This window comes from Somniosus microcephalus, chromosome 33, assembly GCF_052327205.1.
Source record: "Somniosus microcephalus isolate GS21.2 chromosome 33, FLI_Smic_1.0, whole genome shotgun sequence".
NCBI lineage: Eukaryota > Metazoa > Chordata > Chondrichthyes > Squaliformes > Somniosidae > Somniosus > Somniosus microcephalus.
Window position 1 is genome coordinate 10,637,259 of NC_141019.1, and position 19,830 is coordinate 10,657,088.

At 52.7% G+C, this 19,830-nt stretch overlaps 1 protein-coding gene across 1 annotated transcript in view; it reads right to left on the reverse strand.

Moving 5' to 3' along the window:
• LOC147096963 (SWI/SNF complex subunit SMARCC2-like) overlaps nt 1-19,817 on the reverse strand; it is a 166,174-nt gene extending 146,357 nt beyond the window's left edge. The window contains exons 1-2 of the mRNA XM_085972519.1: nt 19,662-19,817; nt 2,098-2,183 (exon numbers count right to left, since the gene is read on the reverse strand). Coding sequence (XP_085828645.1) covers nt 2,098-2,183; nt 19,662-19,817 — 242 coding nt within the window. The remainder of the gene's footprint in view (nt 1-2,097; nt 2,184-19,661) is intronic.
• Between the last annotated feature and the right edge of the window lie 13 nt (nt 19,818-19,830).

The window sequence follows — 19,830 nt, forward strand, 5'->3', positions numbered from 1 at the left end:
CACCGATCGCTGGGACACTCCACTCAGTACATCACCCAGCACCGATCCCTGGGACACTCCACTCAGTACATCACCCAGCACCGATCCCTGGGACACTCCACTCAGTACATCACCCAGCACCGATCCCTGAGACACTCCACTCAGTACATCCCCCAGCACCGATCCCTGGGACACCCCACTCAGTACATCTCCCAGCACCGATCCCTGGGACACTCCACTCAGTACATCACCCAGCACCGATCCCTGGGACACTCCACTCAGTACATCTCCCAGCACCGATCCCTGGGATACTCCACTCAGTGCATCACCCAGCACCGATCCCTGGGACACTCCACTCAGTACATCACCCAGCACCGATCCCTGGGACACTCCACTCAGTACATCCCCCAGCACCGATCCCTGGGACACCCCACTCAGTACATCACCCAGCACCGATCCCTGGGCCACTCCACTCAGTACATCACCCAGCACCGATCCCTGGGACACTCCACTCAGTGCATCACCCAGCACCGATCCCTGGGACACCCCACTCAGTACATCACCCAGCACCGATCCCTGGGACACTCCACTCAGTACATCACCCAGCACCGATCCCTGGGACACCCCACTCAGTACATCACCCAGCACCGATCCCTGGGACACTCCACTCAGTACATCACCCAGCACCGATCCCTGGGACACCCCACTCAGTACATCACCCAGCACCGATCCCTGGGACACTCCACTCAGTACATCACCCAGCACCGATCCCTGGGACACCCCACTCAGTACATCACCCAGCACCGATCCCTGGGACACTCCACTCAGTACATCGCCCAGCACCGATCCCTGGGACACTCCACTCAGTACATCACCCAGCACCGATCCCTGGGACACTCCACTCAGTAGATCACCCAGCACCGATCCCTGGGACACTCCACTCAGTACATCACCCAGCACCGATCCCTGGGACACCCCACTCAGTACATCACCCAGCACCGATCCCTGGGACACTCCACTCAGTACATCACCCAGCACCGATCCCTGGGACACTCCACTCAGTACATCACCCAGCACCGATCCCTGGGACACTCCACTCAGTACATCTCCCAGCACCGATCCCTGGGACACCCCACTCAGTACATCACCCAGCACCGATCCCTGGGACACTCCACTCAGTACATCACTCAGCACCGATCCATGGGACATTCCACTCAGTATATCTCCCTATTACTGATTCCTGGGGCAATTTTTGAATATTAAGGGAATCAAGGGATATGAGGATAATGCAGGAAAGTGGAGATGAGGTTGAAGATCAGCCATGATCTTATTGAATGGTGGAGCAGGCTCGAGGGGCCAAATGGCTGACTCCTGCTCCTATTTCTTATGTTCTTATGACACTCCATTCAGTACATCTTATCCTTTCACATGGAACTTCCTCGAAGGCTTTCTGGAAGTTCAGGGACATTACATCATAGGCTGTTCCTTCAGCCTTTCCTCGACTTTTCTGTTTGATGTCTATTATTTTCTATCCTGAGGTCTTTTCCTGTTGAGATGAGGATTGCAAAAATGGACTTGTGGTTGAAAAGCAAGTGGAATAAAACGACCTCAAGAGCAGTGCATCTCAGAAAGAAGAACAGATTCACAGGAGTGATTTCAGGACAGTAATCTCAGTTTACAGGTCAGGTAATGGCGATGTGATGGGTGCTCAGTAAACATGCTCAGGTATCTGGCATTTTCTATGCAATTTGGGAACTATTAAATGTTCAGTTGATATGGTGATACAAGTAGAAGGCCCCATGTGTAAGCCTGTGCTTCATAAGTGGAGTATACACGCGGGCTGCGGTTCAGCAAATGTTGCAGGCAGTGAGTCGTGCTTTCTATTAATATAATATCGCCCCACACTTTTGTTTTTTAATTTAGGGAAATGTGCTGTGGAGACAACATGTGGAATTCAGTGATATTTCAATGATGTGGTACCCCATTGCTCTGTGTGTTTGATAATGCTGCTGTTATAGCAGCACAGGGCGTGAGTCAAGCTTGCCAGTGAGGTCAGGAGAAAAAGCCTTGCTCTAAAACTTATTTAGAGAGCGACACTGCCAAAGAAAATCAACTTACCATCCTTGGTCACTCTTGAATTTATAAGCAGCAGCTAGAATATGGCACAGAGCTCCACCAGCTTTAAAGTCGAGAAAGCATTTCATCTGGAAAACAGAGGCAGCATCTTAGTCCTGGCAATGAACAGCAGCGGAATCCAGCTACAGGTACTGGTACTTTTGTCTCCAAAAGCTTCCTTAAAAAATGCCATTAATTTTCAAGAGCTTCCACAGAGATACATATTTTGTGAAGCTTTGTCAAGTTTGCAGGAAGAGCATACTTGTACAAGAGGTAGCTGTGGTTGTGTAAATGTTGGAACAATGTGTGTTCAAGTGGATGCTTTCAGTTGGCCTTGGGGTGGGGGCCCATGGGGTTCTTCCCACATTTAACGTGATCCTGTTGGTTCAATTGCTGCCTTTGCGCAGCTTCAGACCGACTGGCCTCTTACTTACAGCCCTGCAAGGGGGCGTGGGTGTTGGTAGGGGACACATAGCTTTAAGGACGAGGGATTTTTCTTTGAGACTGCAGGGATGCTCTACTCACTCTGAACAGAAGACCCGCAATAGGCAGTCAGCACCTACTTGGATTTTTGCATGAAGGCCAGAAAAGTGCCATCTAGAGATATTTCATTCAGCTGGGAGAAGGAAGGATCATTAAAAAATATCAAATCAGAAATTTCAGGAGGGGGACTGGAGTGAACAGTCAATCTCTGTTCTTTAGTAGCAAATATACTGTGTGCCGCATTCCTTTTCTTTTCTTTCAGCCGTTGCTTTAATTCATTTCTGTTCTCTCTCTCCAGTGGAAGCTTGATTACATGGTGGGTAATGGATATCAGAAGATAATGGAGAGTCCCCAAAACTCGGACTAACAGGTGCTCTGAATGAACTGAACTAACTTCTCACTTTTTCAACGGAATCCTTTTCTTTCATTAAACAAATTCTGCAAACAGTGACTTCCCATACATTTTAATATCGCCTGACGTGGCTTACAGCACAGAAGGCGGCTTACGAACATATGCCAGTGCTAGCTCTTCAATTGGAGCTGTCCACTGTTTTCCCACTGCTTGCCAACCCTTCAATATCCCACCCAGTCTAATCTCCCCCCCCCGCCTCACTCCCCATACCCTTTAATATCCCACCCAGTCTAATCCCACTCTCCCCCTCACTCCCCATACCCTTTAATATCCCACCCAGTCTAATCCCACTCTCCCCCTCACTCCCCATACCCTTTAATATCCCACCCAGTCTAATCCCACTCTCCCCTCACTCCCCATACCCTTTAATATCCCACCCAGTCTAATCTCCCCCCCCGCCTCACTCCCCATACCCTTTAATATCCCACCCAGTCTAATCCCACTCTCCCCCTCACTCCCCATACCCTTTAATATCCCACCCAGTCTAATCCCACTCTCCCCTCACTCCCCATACCCTTTAATATCCCACCCAGTCTAATCACACTCTCCCCTCACTCCCCATACCCTTAAATATCCCACTCAGTCTAATCCCACTCTCCCCCTCACTCCCCATACCCTTTAATATCCCACCCAGTCTAATCCCACTCTCCCCCTCACTCCCCATACCCTTTAATATCCCACCCAGTCTAATCCCACTCTCCCCCTCACGCCCCATACCCTTTAATATCCCACCCAGTCTAATCTCCCCCCCCGCCTCACTCCCCATACCCTTAAATATCCCACTCAGTCTAATCCCACTCTCCCCCTCACTCCCCATACCCTTCAATATCCCACCCAGTCTAATCCCACCCTCCCCCTCACTCCCCATACCCTTTAATATCCCACCCAGTCTAATCTCCCGCCTCACTCCCCATACCCTTTAATATCCCACCCAGTCTAATCTCCCCCCCCGCCTCACTCCCCATACCCTTTAATATCCCACCCAGTCTAATCCCACCCTCCCCCTCACTCCCCATACCCTTTAATATCCCACCCAGTCTAATCCCACTCTCCCCCTCACTCCCCATACCCTTTAATATCCCACCCAGTCTAATCCCACTCTCCCCCTTCACTCCCCATACCCTTTAATATCCCACCCAGTCTAATCTCCCCCCCCGCCTCACTCCCCATACCCTTTAATCTCCCCCCCCGCCTCACTCCCCATACCCTTTAATCTCCCCCCCCGCCTCACTCCCCGTACCCTTTAATATCCCACCCAGTCTAATCTCCCCCCCGCCTCACTCCCCATACCCTTTAATCTCCCCCCCCGCCTCACTCCCCGTACCCTTTAATCTCCCCCCCCGCCTCACTCACCATACCCTTTAATCTCCCCCCCCGCCTCACTCACCATACCCTTTAATCTCCCCCCCCGCCTCACTCCCCATACCCTTTAATCTCCCCCCCCGCCTCACTCCCCATACCCTTTAATCTCCCCCCCCGCCTCACTCCCCATACCCTTTAATCTCCCCCCCCGCCTCACTCCCCGTACCCTTTAATATCCCACCCAGTCTAATCTCCCCCCCGCCTCACTCCCCATACCCTTTAATCTCCCCCCCCGCCTCACTCCCCATACCCTTTAATCTCCCCCCCCGCCTCACTCCCCATACCCTTTAATCTCCCCCCCCGCCTCACTCACCATACCCTTTAATCTCCCCCCCCGCCTCACTCACCATACCCTTTAATCTCCCCCCCGCCTCACTCCCCATACCCTTTAATCTCCCCCCCCACCTCACTCCCCATACCCTTTAATCTCCCCCCCCGCCTCACTCCCCATACCCTTTAATCTCCCCCCCGCCTCACTCACCATACCCTTTAATCTCCCCCCCCGCCTCACTCCCCATACCCTTTAATCTCCCCCCCGCCTCACTCCCCGTACCCTTTAATCTCCCCCCCGCCTCACTCCCCATACCCTTTAATCTCCCCCCCCCCGCCTCACTCCCCATACCCTTTAATCTCCCCCCCGCCTCACTCCCCATACCCTTTAATCTCCCCCCCCACCTCACTCCCCATACCCTTTAATCTCCCCCCCCGCCTCACTCCCCATACCCTTTAATCTCCCCCCCGCCTCACTCACCATACCCTTTAATCTCCCCCCCCGCCTCACTCCCCATACCCTTTAATCTCCCCCCCGCCTCACTCCCCATACCCTTTAATCTCCCCCCCCCGCCTCACTCACCATACCCTTTAATCTCCCCCCCCGCCTCACTCACCATACCCTTTAATCTCCCCCCCGCCTCACTCACCATACCCTTTAATCTCCCCCCCGCCTCACTCACCATACCCTTTAATCTCCCCCCCCCGCCTCACTCACCATACCCTTTAATCTCCCCCCGGCCTCACTCACCATACCCTTTAATCTCCCCCCCCGCCTCACTCACCATACCCTTTAATCTCCCCCCCCGCCTCACTCACCATACCCTTTAATCTCCCCCCCCGCCTCACTCCCCATACCCTTTAATATCCCACCCAGTCTAATCCCACTCTCCTGCTCACTCCCCATACCCTTTAATATCCCACCCAGTCTAATCCCACTCTCTCCTCACTCCCCATACCCTTTAATATCCCACCCAGTCTAATCCCACTCTCCCCCTCACTCCCCATACCCTTTAATATCCCACCCAGTCTAATCCCACCCTCCCCCTCACTCCCCATACCCTTTAATATCCCACCCAGTCTAATCTCCCCCCCCGCCTCACTCCCCATACCCTTTAATATCCCACCCAGTCTAATCTCCCCCCCCGCCTCACTCCCCATACCCTTTAATATCCCACCCAGTCTAATCCCACCCTCCCCCTCACTCCCCATACCCTTTAATATCCCACCCAGTCTAATCCCACTCTCCCCCCTCACTCCCCATACCCTTTAATATCCCACCCAGTCTAATCCCACTCACCTCACTCCCCATACCCTTTAATATCCCACCCAGTCTAATCCCACTCTCCCCCTTCACTCCCCATACCCTTTAATATCCCACCCAGTCTAATCTCCCCCCCCGCCTCACTCCCCATACCCTTTAATCTCCCCCCCCGCCTCACTCCCCATACCCTTTAATCTCCCCCCCCGCCTCACTCCCCGTACCCTTCAATATCCCACCCAGTCTAATCTCCCCCCCGCCTCACTCCCCATACCCTTTAATCTCCCCCCCGCCTCACTCCCCATACCCTTTAATCTCCCCCCCGCCTCACTCCCCGTACCCTTTAATCTCCCCCCCCGCCTCACTCACCATACCCTTTAATCTCCCCACCCGCCTCACTCACCATACCCTTTAATCTCCCCCCCGCCTCACTCCCCATACCCTTTAATCTCCCCCCCCGCCTCACTCCCCATACCCTTTAATCTCCCCCCCGCCTCACTCCCCGTACCCTTTAATATCCCACCCAGTCTAATCTCCCCCCCGCCTCACTCCCCATACCCTTTAATCTCCCCCCCCGCCTCACTCCCCATACCCTTTAATCTCCCCCCCCGCCTCACTCCCCATACCCTTTAATCTCCCCCCCCGCCTCACTCACCATACCCTTTAATCTCCCCCCCCGCCTCACTCACCATACCCTTTAATCTCCCCCCCCGCCTCACTCCCCATACCCTTTAATCTCCCCCCCCGCCTCACTCCCCATACCCTTTAATCTCCCCCCCCGCCTCACTCCCCATACCCTTTAATCTCCCCCCCGCCTCACTCACCATACCCTTTAATCTCCCCCCCCGCCTCACTCCCCATACCCTTTAATCTCCCCCCCCCCGCCTCACTCCCCATACCCTTTAATCTCCCCCCCCGCCTCACTCCCCATACCCTTTAATCTCCCCCCCCGCCTCACTCACCATACCCTTTAATCTCCCCCCCCGCCTCACTCCCCATACCCTTTAATCTCCCCCCCGCCTCACTCCCCATACCCTTTAATCTCCCCCCCCGCCTCACTCACCATACCCTTTAATCTCCCCCCCCGCCTCACTCACCATACCCTTTAATCTCCCCCCCGCCTCACTCACCATACCCTTTAATCTCCCCCCCCGCCTCACTCACCATACCCTTTAATCTCCCCCCGGCCTCACTCACCATACCCTTTAATCTCCCCCCCCGCCTCACTCACCATACCCTTTAATCTCCCCCCCCGCCTCACTCACCATACCCTTTAATCTCCCCCCCCGCCTCACTCCCCATACCCTTTAATATCCCACCCAGTCTAATCCCACTCTCCTGCTCACTCCCCATACCCTTTAATATCCCACCCAGTCTAATCCCACTCTCTCCTCACTCCCCGTACCCTTTAATATCCCACCCAGTCTAATCCCACTCTCTCCTCACTCCCCATACCCTTTAATATCCCACCCAGTCTAATCCCACTCTCCCCCTCACTCCCCGTACCCTTTAATATCCCACCCAGTCTAATCCCACTCTCCCCCTCACTCCCCATACCCTTTAATATCCCACCCAGTCTAATCCCACTCTCCCCCTCACTCCCCGTAAACTTTAATATCCCACCCAGTCTAATCCCACTCTCTCCTCACTCCCCATACCCTTTAATATCCCACCCAGTCTAATCCCACTCTCCCCCTCACTCCCCATACCCTTTAATATCCCACCCAGTCTAATCCCACTCTCCTCACTCCCCAAACCCTTTAATATCCCACCCAGTCTAATCCCACTCTCCCCCTCACTCCCCGTACCCTTTAATATCCCACCCAGTCTAATCCCACTCTCTCCTCACTCCCCATACCCTTTAATATCCCACCCAGTCTAATCCCACTCTCCCCCTCACTCCCCATACCCTTTAATATCCCACCCAGTCTAATCCCACTCTCTCCTCACTCCCCATACCCTTTAATATCCCACCCAGTCTAATCCCACTCTCTCCTCACTCCCCATACCCTTTAATATCCCACCCAGTCTAATCCCACTCTCCCCCTCACTCCCCATACCCTTTAATATCCCACCCAGTCTAATCCCACTCTCCCCCTCACTCCCCATACCCTTTAATATCCCACCCAGTCTAATCCCACTCTCCCTCCTCACTCCCCACACCCTTTAATATCCCACCCAGTCTAATCCCACTCTCCCCCTCACTCCCCATACCCTTTAATATCCCACCCAGTCTAATCCCACTCTCCTCACTCCCCATACCCTTTAATATCCCACCCAGTCTAATCCCACTCTCCCTCCTCACTCCCCACACCCTTTAATATCCCACCCAGTCTAATCCCACTCTCCTCACTCCCCATACCCTTTAATATCCCACCCAGTCTAATCCCACTCTCCTCACTCCCCATACCCTTTAATATCCCACCCAGTCTAATCCCACTCTCCTCACTCCCCGTACCCTTTAATATCCCACCCAGTCTAATCCCACTCTCCCCATACCCTTTAATATCCCACCCAGTCTAATCCCACTCTCCTCACTCCCCATACCCTTTAATATCCCACCCAGTCTAATCCCACTCTCCTCACTCCCCATACCCTTTAATATCCCACCCAGTCTAATCCCACTCTCCCCCTCACCCTTTAATATCCCACCCAGTCTAATCCCACTCTCCCCCTCACCCTTTAATATCCCACCCAGTCTAATCCCACTCTCTCCTCACTCCCCATACCCTTTAATATCCCACCCAGTCTAATCCCACTCTCCCCCTCACTCCCCACACCCTTTAATATCCCACCCAGTCTAATCCCACTCTCCCCTCACTCCCCATACCCTTTAATATCCCACCCAGTCTAATCCCACTCTCCCCCTCACTCCCCACACCCTTTAATATCCCACCCAGTCTAATCCCACTCTCCCCTCACTCCCCGTACCCTTTAATATCCCACCCAGTCTAATCCCACTCTCCTGCTCACTCCCCATACCCTTTAATATCCCACCCAGTCTAATCCCACTCTCCCCCCTCACTCCCCACACCCTTTAATATCCCACACAGTCTAATCCCACTCTCTCCTCACTCCCCATACCCTTTAATATCCCACCCAGTCTAATCCCACTCTCTCCTCACTCCCCATACCCTTTAATATCCCACCCAGTCTAATCCCACTCTCCCCCTCACTCCCCATACCCTTTAATATCCCACCCAGTCTAATCCCACTCTCTCCTCACTCCCCATACCCTTTAATATCCCACCCAGTCTAATCCCACTCTCCCCCTCACTCCCCATACCCTTTAATATCCCACCCAGTCTAATCCCACTCTCTCCTCACTCCCCATACCCTTTAATATCCCACCCAGTCTAATCCCACTCTCCCCCTCACTCCCCACACCCTTTAATATCCCACCCAGTCTAATCCCACTCTCCCCCTCACTCCCCACACCCTTTAATATCCCACCCAGTCTAATCCCACTCTCCCCTCACTCCCCGTACCCTTTAATATCCCACCCAGTCTAATCCCACTCTCCTCACTCCCCGTACCCTTTAATATCCCACCCAGTCTAATCCCACTCTCCCCCTCACCCTTTAATATCCCACCCAGTCTAATCCCACTCTCCCCCTCACCCTTTAATATCCCACCCAGTCTAATCCCACTCTCTCCTCACTCCCCATACCCTTTAATATCCCACCCAGTCTAATCCCACTCTCTCCCTCACTCCCCATACCCTTTAATATCCCACCCAGTCTAATCCCACTCTCCCCCTCACCCTTTAATATCCCACCCAGTCTAATCCCACTCTCTCCTCACTCCCCATACCCTTTAATATCCCACCCAGTCTAATCCCACTCTCCCCCTCACTCCCCACACCCTTTAATATCCCACCCAGTCTAATCCCACTCTCCCCTCACTCCCCATACCCTTTAATATCCCACCCAGTCTAATCCCACTCTCCCCTCACTCCCCGTACCCTTTAATATCCCACCCAGTCTAATCCCACTCTCCTCCTCACTCCCCATACCCTTTAATATCCCACCCAGTCTAATCCCACTCTCCTCACTCCCCATACCCTTTAATATCCCACCCAGTCTAATCCCTCTCTCCCCCTCACTCCCCATACCCTTTAATATCCCACCCAGTCTAATCCCACTCTCCTCACTCCCCACACCCTTTAATATCCCACCCAGTCTAATCCCACTCTCCCCCTCACTCCCCATACCATTTAATATCCCACCCAGTCTAATCCCACTCTCCCCCTCACTCCCCATACCCTTTAATATCCCACCCAGTCGAATCCCACTCTCCCCCTCACTCCCCATACCTTTTAATATCCCACCCAGTCTAATCCCACTCTCCTCACTCCCTATACCCTTTAATATCCCACCCAGTCTAATCCCGCTCTCCTCACTCCCCATACCCTTTAATATCCCACCCAGTCTAATCCCACTCTCCTGCTCACTCCTCATACCCTTTAATATCCCACCCAGTCTAATCCCACTCTCCCCCTCACTCCTCATACCCTTTATTATCCCACCCAGCCTAATCCCACTCTCCCCCTCACTCCCCATACCCTTTAATATCGCACCCAGTCTAATCCCACTCTTTCCTCACTCCCCACACCCTATAATATCCCACCCAGTCTAATCCCACTCTCCCCTCACTCCCCACACCCTTTAATATCCCACCCAGTCTAATCCCACTCTCCCCCTCACTCCCCATACCCTTTAATATCCCACCCAGTCTAATCCCACTCTCCTCCTCACTCCCCATACCCTTTAATATCCCACCCTGTCTAATCCCACTCTCCCCCTCACTCCCCATACCCTTTAATATCCCACCCTGTCTAATCCCACTCTCCTCCTCACTCCCCATACCCTTCAATATCCCACCCAGTCTAATCCCACTCTCCTCCTCACTCCCCATACCCTTTAATATCCCACCCTGTCTAATCCCACTCTCCCCCTCACTCCCCGTACCCTTTAATATCCCACCCAGTCTAATCCCACTCTCCCCCTCACTCCCCGTACCCTTTAATATCCCACCCAGTCTAATCCCACTCTCCCCCTCACTCCCCATACCCTTTAATATCCCACCCAGTCTAATCCCACTCTCCCCTCACTCCCCATACCCTTTAATATCCCACCCAGTCTAATCACACTCTCCCCCTCACTCCCCATACCCTTTAATATCCCACCCAGTCTAATCCCACTCTCCCTCTCACTCCCCATACCCTTTAATATCCCACCCAGTCTAATCCCACTCTCCCCCTCACTCCCCATACCCTTTAATATCCCACCCAGTCTAATCCCACTCTCCTCACTCCCCATACCCTTTAATATCCCACCCAGTCTAATCCCACTCCCCATACCCTTTAATATCCCACCCAGTCTAATCCCACTCTCCCCCTCACTCCCCATACCCTTTAATATCCCACCCAGTCTAATCCCACTCTCCCCGCACCCTTTAATATCCCACCCAGTCCAATCCCACTCTCCTCACTCCCCATACCCTTTAACATAAGAACATAAGAAATAGGAGCAGGAGTAGGCCAATCGGCCCCTCGAGCCTGCTCCGCCATTCAATAAGATCATGGCTGATCTGATCCTAACTGCCAATCCACTATCACGGAACCATCTCCTGCATCTAACAGAATTAGACACACGAAATAGGAGCAGGATCAGGCTACACGGCCCCTGGGCCCGCTCCGCTACCCACAGGGCCATGACCGATCCGAACCTAGACTCATGTCCAAATTCCTGCCCGCTCCCCGTAACCCTTAATTCCCTTTACTTCTAGGAAACTGTCTATTTCTGTTTTAAATTTATGAAATGATGTAGCTTCTACAGTTTTTTGGGGCAGCATATTCCATGGACCTACCACCCTCTGAGTGAAGTAGTTCCTCCTCATCTCAGTTTTGAAAGAGCAGCCCCTTATTCTAAGACTATGCCCCCTAGTTCTAGTTTCACCCATCATCGGGAACATCTTCCCTGCATCCACCCGATCCAACCCCTTCACAATCTTATATGTTTCAATAAGATCGCCTCTCATTCTTCTGAACTCCAATGAGTAGAGTCCCAATCTACTCAACCTCTCCTCATATGTCCATCCCCTCAATTAACCGAGTGAACCTTCTTTGTACTGACTCGAGAGCAAGTATGTCCTTTCTTAAGTATGGACACCAAAACTGTACGCAGTATTCCAGGTGCGGTCTCACCAATACCTTGTACAACTGAAGCAATACCTCCCTATTTTTATATTCTATCCCCCTAGCAATAAAAGCCAACATTCCATTGGCCTTCTTAATCACTTGCTGCACCTGCATACTAACCTTTTGAGTTTCGTGCACCAGGACCCCCAGATCCCTTTGTACTTCAGTACTTTCAAGTTTCTTGCCATTAAGATAATAACTTGCTCTACGATTTTTCCTGCCAAAGTGCATAACCTCACAGTTTCCAGTATTGTATTCCATCTGCCAAATCTCTGCCCACTTACTTAGCCTGTCTATGTCCCCTTGAAGGTTTTTTATGTCCTCCTCACTCACTACTTTCCCCCCCATCTTAGTATCATCTGCAAACTTTGATATGTTACACTCGGTCTCCTCCTCCAAATCGTTAATATAGATTGTGAAGAGTTGGGGACCCAGCACTGACCCCTGCAGAACACCACTAGTTACTGATTGCCAGTCTGAGAATGAACCATTTATCCCAACTCTCTGCCTTCTGTTAGATAGCCAATCCTCTATCCATGCCAGAATATTACCCCCAATCCCGTGATTTTTTATCTTAAGCAATAATCTTTTGTGTGGCACCTTGTCAAATGCCTTTTGGAAGTCTAAATACACTACGTCCACTGGTTCCCCTTTATCCACCCTATATGTTACTTCCTCAAAGAACTCCAGCAAATTTGTCAAACATGACTTCCCCTTCATAAAACCATGCTGACTTTGTCCTATTAAATTATGATTATCCAAATGTCCTGTTACTGTCTCCTTAATAATGGACTCCAAAATTTTACCTACCACAGATGTTAGGCTAACCGGTCTATAGTTTCCAGCCTTCTGTCTACTGCCCTTTTTAAATAAGGGTGTTACATTAGCAGTTTTCCAGTCTGCCGGGACCATTGCCGAGTCCAGGGAGTTTTGGAAAATTATTACCAATGCATCCACAATCCCTACCGCCACTTCCCTCAAGACCCTAGGATGTAAGCCATCAGGTCCAGGTGATTTATCCGCCTTGAGTCCCATTATTTTACCGAGTACCACTTCCTTAGTGATTTTGATCGTGTTTAGCTCCTCCCCCCCATAGCCCCCTATTTGTCCAGTGTTGGGATATTCTTAGTGTCTTCTACTGTAAAGACTGATGTAAAATATTCATTCAGTGTTTTTGCCATCTCCATATTTCCCACCATTAATTTCCCGGTCTCATCCTCTAAGGGACCAACATTTACTTTAGCCACCCTTTTTCTTTTTATATAACTATAAAAACTCTTACTATCTGTTTTTATATTTTTTGCTAATTTACTTTCATAATCTATCTTCCCTTTCTTAATCAATCTTTTTGTTATTTTTTGCTGTCTTATAAAGTTTTCCCAATCCTCTATCCTCCCACTAGATTTGGCTACCTTATATGCCCTTGTTTTTAGTCGAATACTATCCTTAATTTCTTTACTTAGCCACGGATGGCTGTCTTTTCTTTTACACCCTTTTCTTCTCAGTGGAATATATACTTTTTGGAAGTTGTAAAATAACTCCTTAAATGTACACCACTGATCATGTATCGTCTTACCCTTTAATCTATTTTCCCAGTCCACTCTACTCAATTCCGCTCTCATACCTTCATAGTCTCCTTTATTCAAGCTTAGCACGCTTGTTTGAGATCCAACCTTCTCACCCTCTAATTGAATATGGAATTCAACCATGTTATGGTCACTCATTCCAAGGGGATCCTTTACTAGGACATTTTTAATTAATCCTGTCTCGTTACACAGGACCAGATCTAAGGTTGCCTGCCCCCTGGTCGGTTCAGTTACATACTGCTCAAGAAACCCATCCCTAATACACTCAATGAACTCATCCTCAAGGCAGCCCTGCCCAATTTGATTTGTCCAATTAATATGATAGTTAAAATCCCCCATAATTATAGATGTTCCCTTATTACAAGCCTCAACTATTTCCTGATTGATACTCCGTCCAACAGAGTTGCCACAGTTCGGAGGCCTATAGACTACGCCCACGAGTGTTTTTTTTCCCCTTATTATTCCTTACCTCCACCCAAACTGTTTCATTGTCCTGATCTTTTGACCCAATATCATTTCTCTGTATTACAGTGATTCCTTCCTTTATTAACATAGCCACCCCACCTCCCCTTCCTTCCTGCCTGTCCTTCCTGATCGTTAAATAACCTGGTATGTTTAATTCCCAGGCATTGTCACCCTGCAGCCATGTTTCTGTAATGGCCACATGATCATACCCATATGTAGTTATTTGTGCCATTAACTCATCTATTTTGTTACGAATGCTACGTGCATTCAGATAGAGAACTTTCAAAGATGTTTTGTGACACTTAGTTCCTGCTTTTGCCCTTTTTATTACTTTACCTTTTACTCCATACCTTCTGCCGCTTCCTGACATGCTCTGGTTTTTAATTTCCCCACTGCTACCTAAGTCTATGACCTTCTCTGTTGTCATTTTTATTATTTGCTCTCTAGGAACCTCCCCGCCACTAGTTAGTTTAAAGCCCTCTCTACAGCCCTAGTTATATGATCCGCCAGGACTCTAGTCCCAGCACTGGCCAAGTGAAGCCCGTCCCGACGGAACAGCTCCCTCCTGCCCCAGTACTGGTGCCAGTGTCCCAGGAAGCAAAACCCATTTCTCCCACACCAGTCTTTGAGCCACGCATTTAAATCTCTAATTTTATTTGTCCTAGCCAAATTCGCTCGTGGCTCAGGTAATAATCCAGAGATTATTACCCTTGTGGTTCTGCTTTTTACTTTGGCCCCTAGCTGCTCAAACTCCCTCAGCAGAACCTCCTTCCTTGTCCTATCTATGTCGTTGGTACCAACATGGACCACGACAACTGGATCCTCCCCCTCCAAGTTTCTCTCCAGTCCACAGGAGATGTCCTTAACCCTGGCACCGGGCAGGCAACACAGCCTTCGGGACTCTCGCTTTCGGCTGCAGAGAACTCTATCTATCCCCCTAACGATACTATCCCCTACCACGACAACATTTCTTTTAACTCCCCCCACTTGAATGGCCCCCTGCTCCACGGTGCTGTGGCCAGGTTGCTCATCCTCCCCGCAGTCCCTGTTCCCATCCTCACAGGGAGTAAGAGCCTCGAACCTGTTGGACAAGTGCAAGGGCTGCAGCTCCTCCAACACTACCTCCTGGATCCCCGTACCTGCCTCACTTCTAGTCACACCATCCTGACCCAGTCTAATCCCACTCTCCCCCTCACTCCCCGCACCCTTTAATATCCCACCCAGTCTAATCCCACTCTCCTCACTCCCATACCCTTTAATATCCCACCCAGTCTAATCCCACTCTCCATACCCTTTAATATCCCACCCAGTCTAATCCTACTCTCCCTCTCACTCCCCAAACCCTTTAATATCCCACCCAGTCTAATCCCACTCTCCCCCTCACTCCCCATACCCTTTAATATCCCACCCAGTCTAATCCCACTCTCCCCCTCACTCCCCACACCCTTTAATATCCCACCCAGTCTAATCCCACTCTTCCCCCCCCTCACTCCCCATACCCTTCAATATCCCACCCAGTCTAATCCTACTCTCCCTCTCACTCCCCAAACCCTTTAATATCCCACCCAGTCTAATCCCAATCTCTCCCTCACTCCCCGTACCCTTTAATATCCCACCCAGTCTAATCCCACTCCCCATACCCTTTAATATCCCACCCAGTCTAATCCCACTCTCCCCCTCACTCCCGGCACCCTTTAATATCCCACCCAGTCTAATCCCACTCTCCCCCTCACTCCCGGCACCCTTTAGTATCCCACCCAGTCTAATCCCACTCTCCTCACTCCCCACACCCTTCAATATCCCACCCAGTCTAATCCCACTCTCTCCTCACTCCCCATACCCTTTAATATCCCACCCAGTCTAATCCCACTCTCCCCTCACTCCCCATACTTTAATATCCCACCCAGTCTAATCCCACTCTCCCCTCACTCCCCATACCCTTTAATATCCCACCCAGTCTAATCCCACTCTCCCCTCACTCCCCACACCCTTTAATATCCCACCCAGTCTAATCCCACTCTCCCCCTCACTCCCCGTACCCTTTAATATCCCACCCAGTCTAATCCCACTCTCCCCCTCACTCCCCATACCCTTCAATATCCCACCCAGTCTAATCCCACTCTCCTCACTCCCCACACCCTTTAATATCCCACCCAGTCTAATCCCACTCTCCCCCCACTCCCCATACCCTGTAATATCCCACTCAGTCTAATCCCACTCTCCTCACTCCCCATACCCTTTAATATCCCACCCAATCTAATCCCACTCTCCTCACTCCCCATACCCTTCAATATCCCACCCAGTCTAATCCCACTCTCCTCACTCCCCACACCCTTTAATATCCCACCCAGTCTAATTCCACTCTCCCCCCACTCCCCATACCCTGTAATATCCCACTCAGTCTAATCCCACTCTCCTCACTCCCCATACCCTTTAATATCCCACCCAGTCTAATCCCACTCTGCCCCTCACTCCCCATACCCTTTAATATCCCACCCAGTCTAATCCCACTCTCCCCCTCACTCCCCATACCCTTTAATATCCCACCCAGTCTAATCCCACTCGCCCCTCACTCCCCATACCCTTTAATATCCCACCCAGTCTAATCCCACTCTCCTCACTCCCCATACCCTTAAATATCCCACCCAGTCTAATCCCACTCTCCCCCTCACTCCCCATACCCTTAAATATCCCACCCAGTCTAATCCCACTCTCCTCACTCCCCATACCCTTTAATATCCCACCCAGTCTAATCCCACTCTCCCCCTCACTCCCCATGCCCTTTAATATCCCACCCAGTCTAATCCCACTCGCCCCCTCACTCCCCATACCCTTTAATATCCCACCCAGTCTAATCCCACTCTCCTGCTCACTCCCCATTCCCTTTAATATCCCACCCAGTCTAATCCCACTCTCCCCTCACTCCCCATACCCTTTAAAATCCCACCCAGTCTAATCCCACTCTCTCCTCAATCCCCATACCCATTAATATCCCACCCAGTCTAATCCCACCACCCCCTCACTCCCCGTACCTTTAATATCCCACCCAGTCTAATCCCACTCTCCTCACTCCCATACCCTTTAATATCCCACCCAGTCTAATCCCACTCTCCCCCTCACTCTCCGCACCCTTTAATATCCCATCCAGTCTAATCCCACTCTCACTCCCCATACCCTTTAATATCCCACCCAGTCTAATCCCACTCTCCTCATTCCCCACATCCTTTACTATCCCACCCAGTCTAATCCCACTCTCCTCACTCCCCATACCCTTTAATATCCCACCCAGTCTAATCCTACTCTCCCTCCCCATACCCTTTAATATCCCACCCAGTCTAATCCCATTCTCCTCACTCCCCGTACCTTTAATATCCCACCCAGTCTAATCCCACTCTCCTGCTCTCTCCCCATACCTTTAATATCCCACCCAGTCTAATCCCACTCTCCCCCTCACTCCCCACACCCTTTAATATCCCACCCAGTCGAATCCCACTCTCCCCCTCACTCCCCACACCCTTTAATATCCCACCCAGTCTAATCCCACTCTCCCCCTCACTCCCCACACCCTTTAATATCCCACCCAGTCTAATCCCACTCTCCCCCTCACTCCCCACACCCTTTAATATCCCACCCAGTCTAATCCCACTCTCCCCCTCACTCCCCGCACCCTTTAATATCCCACCAAGTCTAATCCCACTATCCCCCTCACTCCCCATACCCTTTAATATCCCACCCAGTCTAATCCCACTCTCCTCACTCCCCATACCCTTTAAGGGGGAGAGAGGGGGGGAGAGCGGGTGGAGAGGGGCGGAGAGCGGGGGGGGGGGAGAGAGAGGGGGGGGGAAGAGAGGGGGGGGAAGAGAGGGGGGGGGGAAGAGAGGGGGGGGAAGAGAGGGGGGGGAAAGAGAGGGGGGAAAGAGAGAGGGGGGAAAGAGAGAGGGGGGAAAGAGAGAGGGGGGAAGAGAGGGGGGGGAAGAGAGGGGGGGGGAAGAGAGGGGGGGGGAAGAGAGGGGGGGGGAAGAGAGGGGGGGGGAAGAGAGGGGGGGGGAAGAGAGGGGGGGGGAAGAGAGGGGGGGAAGAGAGGGGGGGGGAAGAGAGGGGGGGGGAAGAGAGGGGGGGGGAAGAGAGGGGGGGGAAGAGAGGGGGGGGGAAGAGAGGGGGGGGGAAGAGAGGGGGGGGGAAGAGAGGGGGGGGAAGAGAGGGGGGGGAAGAGAGGGGGGGGGGGAAGAGAGGGGGGGGGAAGAGAGGGGGGGGGAAGAGTGGGGGGGGAAGAGTGGGGGGGGAGAGAGGGGGGGGGAGAGAGGTGGGGGGGGAGAGAGGTGGGGGGGAGAGAGGGGGGGGGGAGAGAGGGGGGGGAGAGAGGGGGGGGGAGAGAGGGGGGGGGAGAGAGGGGGGGGGAGAGAGGGGGGGGGAGGGGGGGGGGGAGAGGGGGGGGGGAGAGAGGGGGGGGGAGAGAGTGGGGGGGAGAGAGTGGGGGGGAGAGAAAGGGGGGGGAGAGAGAGGGGGAGGGAGAGGGAGAGGGGGGGGAGGGGGGGGGGAGGGGGGGGGAGAGAGGGGGGGGGAGAGAGGGGGGGGGAGAGAGGGGGGGGAGAGAGGGGGGTGGGGAGGAGGGGGGGGAGAGGGGGGGGGAGAGGTGGGGGGGGAGAGGTGGGGGGGGGAGAGGTGGGGGGGGAGAGGTGGGGGGGGAGAGGTGGGGGGGAGAGGTGGGGGGGGAGAGGTGGGGGGGGGAGAGGGGGGGGGAGAGAGGGGGGGGAGAGAGGGGGGGGGAGAGAGGGGGGGGGAGAGTGGGGGAGAGAGGGGGGGGGGAGGGGGAGAGGGGGGGGAGAGAGGGGGGGGAGAGAGGGGGGGGAGAGAGAGAGAGGGGAGAGAGAGAGGGGAGGAGAGGGTGGGGGAGAGAGGGTGGGGGAGAGGGGAGCGGGGGGAGGGAGAGGGGGGCGGGGGGGGAGAGGGGGGGCGGGGGGAGGGAGAGGGGGGGAGGGAGAGGGGGGCGGGGGGAGGGAGAGGGGGGCGGGGGGAGGGAGAGGGGGGCGGGGGGAGGGAGAGGGGAGCGGGGGGAGGGAGAGGGGAGCGGGGGGAGGGAGAGGGGAGCGGGGGGAGGGAGAGGGGAGCGGGGGGAGGGAGAGGGGAGCGGGGGGAGAGAGAGGGGAGCGGGGGGAGAGAGAGGGGAGGTGGAGTTCAAAACAAGGGGCATAATCTTAAAATGAGAGCTAGGCTGTTCAGGGTGATGTCAGGAAGCACACCTTCACACAAAGGGTGGTGGAAATCTGGAACTCCATCCTCCAAAAAGCTGTTGAGGCTGGGGGTCCACTGAAAATGTCAAAACTAAGACTGATCGATTTTTGTTAGGGAGGGTGTAAAGGGATATGGAACCAAGACGCGTAGATGGAGTTAAGATACAGATCAGCCATGATCTAATTGAATGGCGGAACAGGCTTGAGGGGTTGAATGGTTTCCTCCTGTTCCTATGTTAAACCAGTGCTAATGGTTGCACACGTGCTTGTGACAGAAATTAATTGTGGTACTTACTGGCAATTTGGTCAGAGGCGCATTGCTTACGTGTTTTCCAAACACTTCCTCCTGGAACTGCAGCAGCTGCACAACCAGACTGGAGAGAGACTTGTTCGTTGGTGGCTCTGCTTGGATGTACTGTAAGAAAATGGAGTGTTCACCATCAGACAACATTGCAGACTTGGCT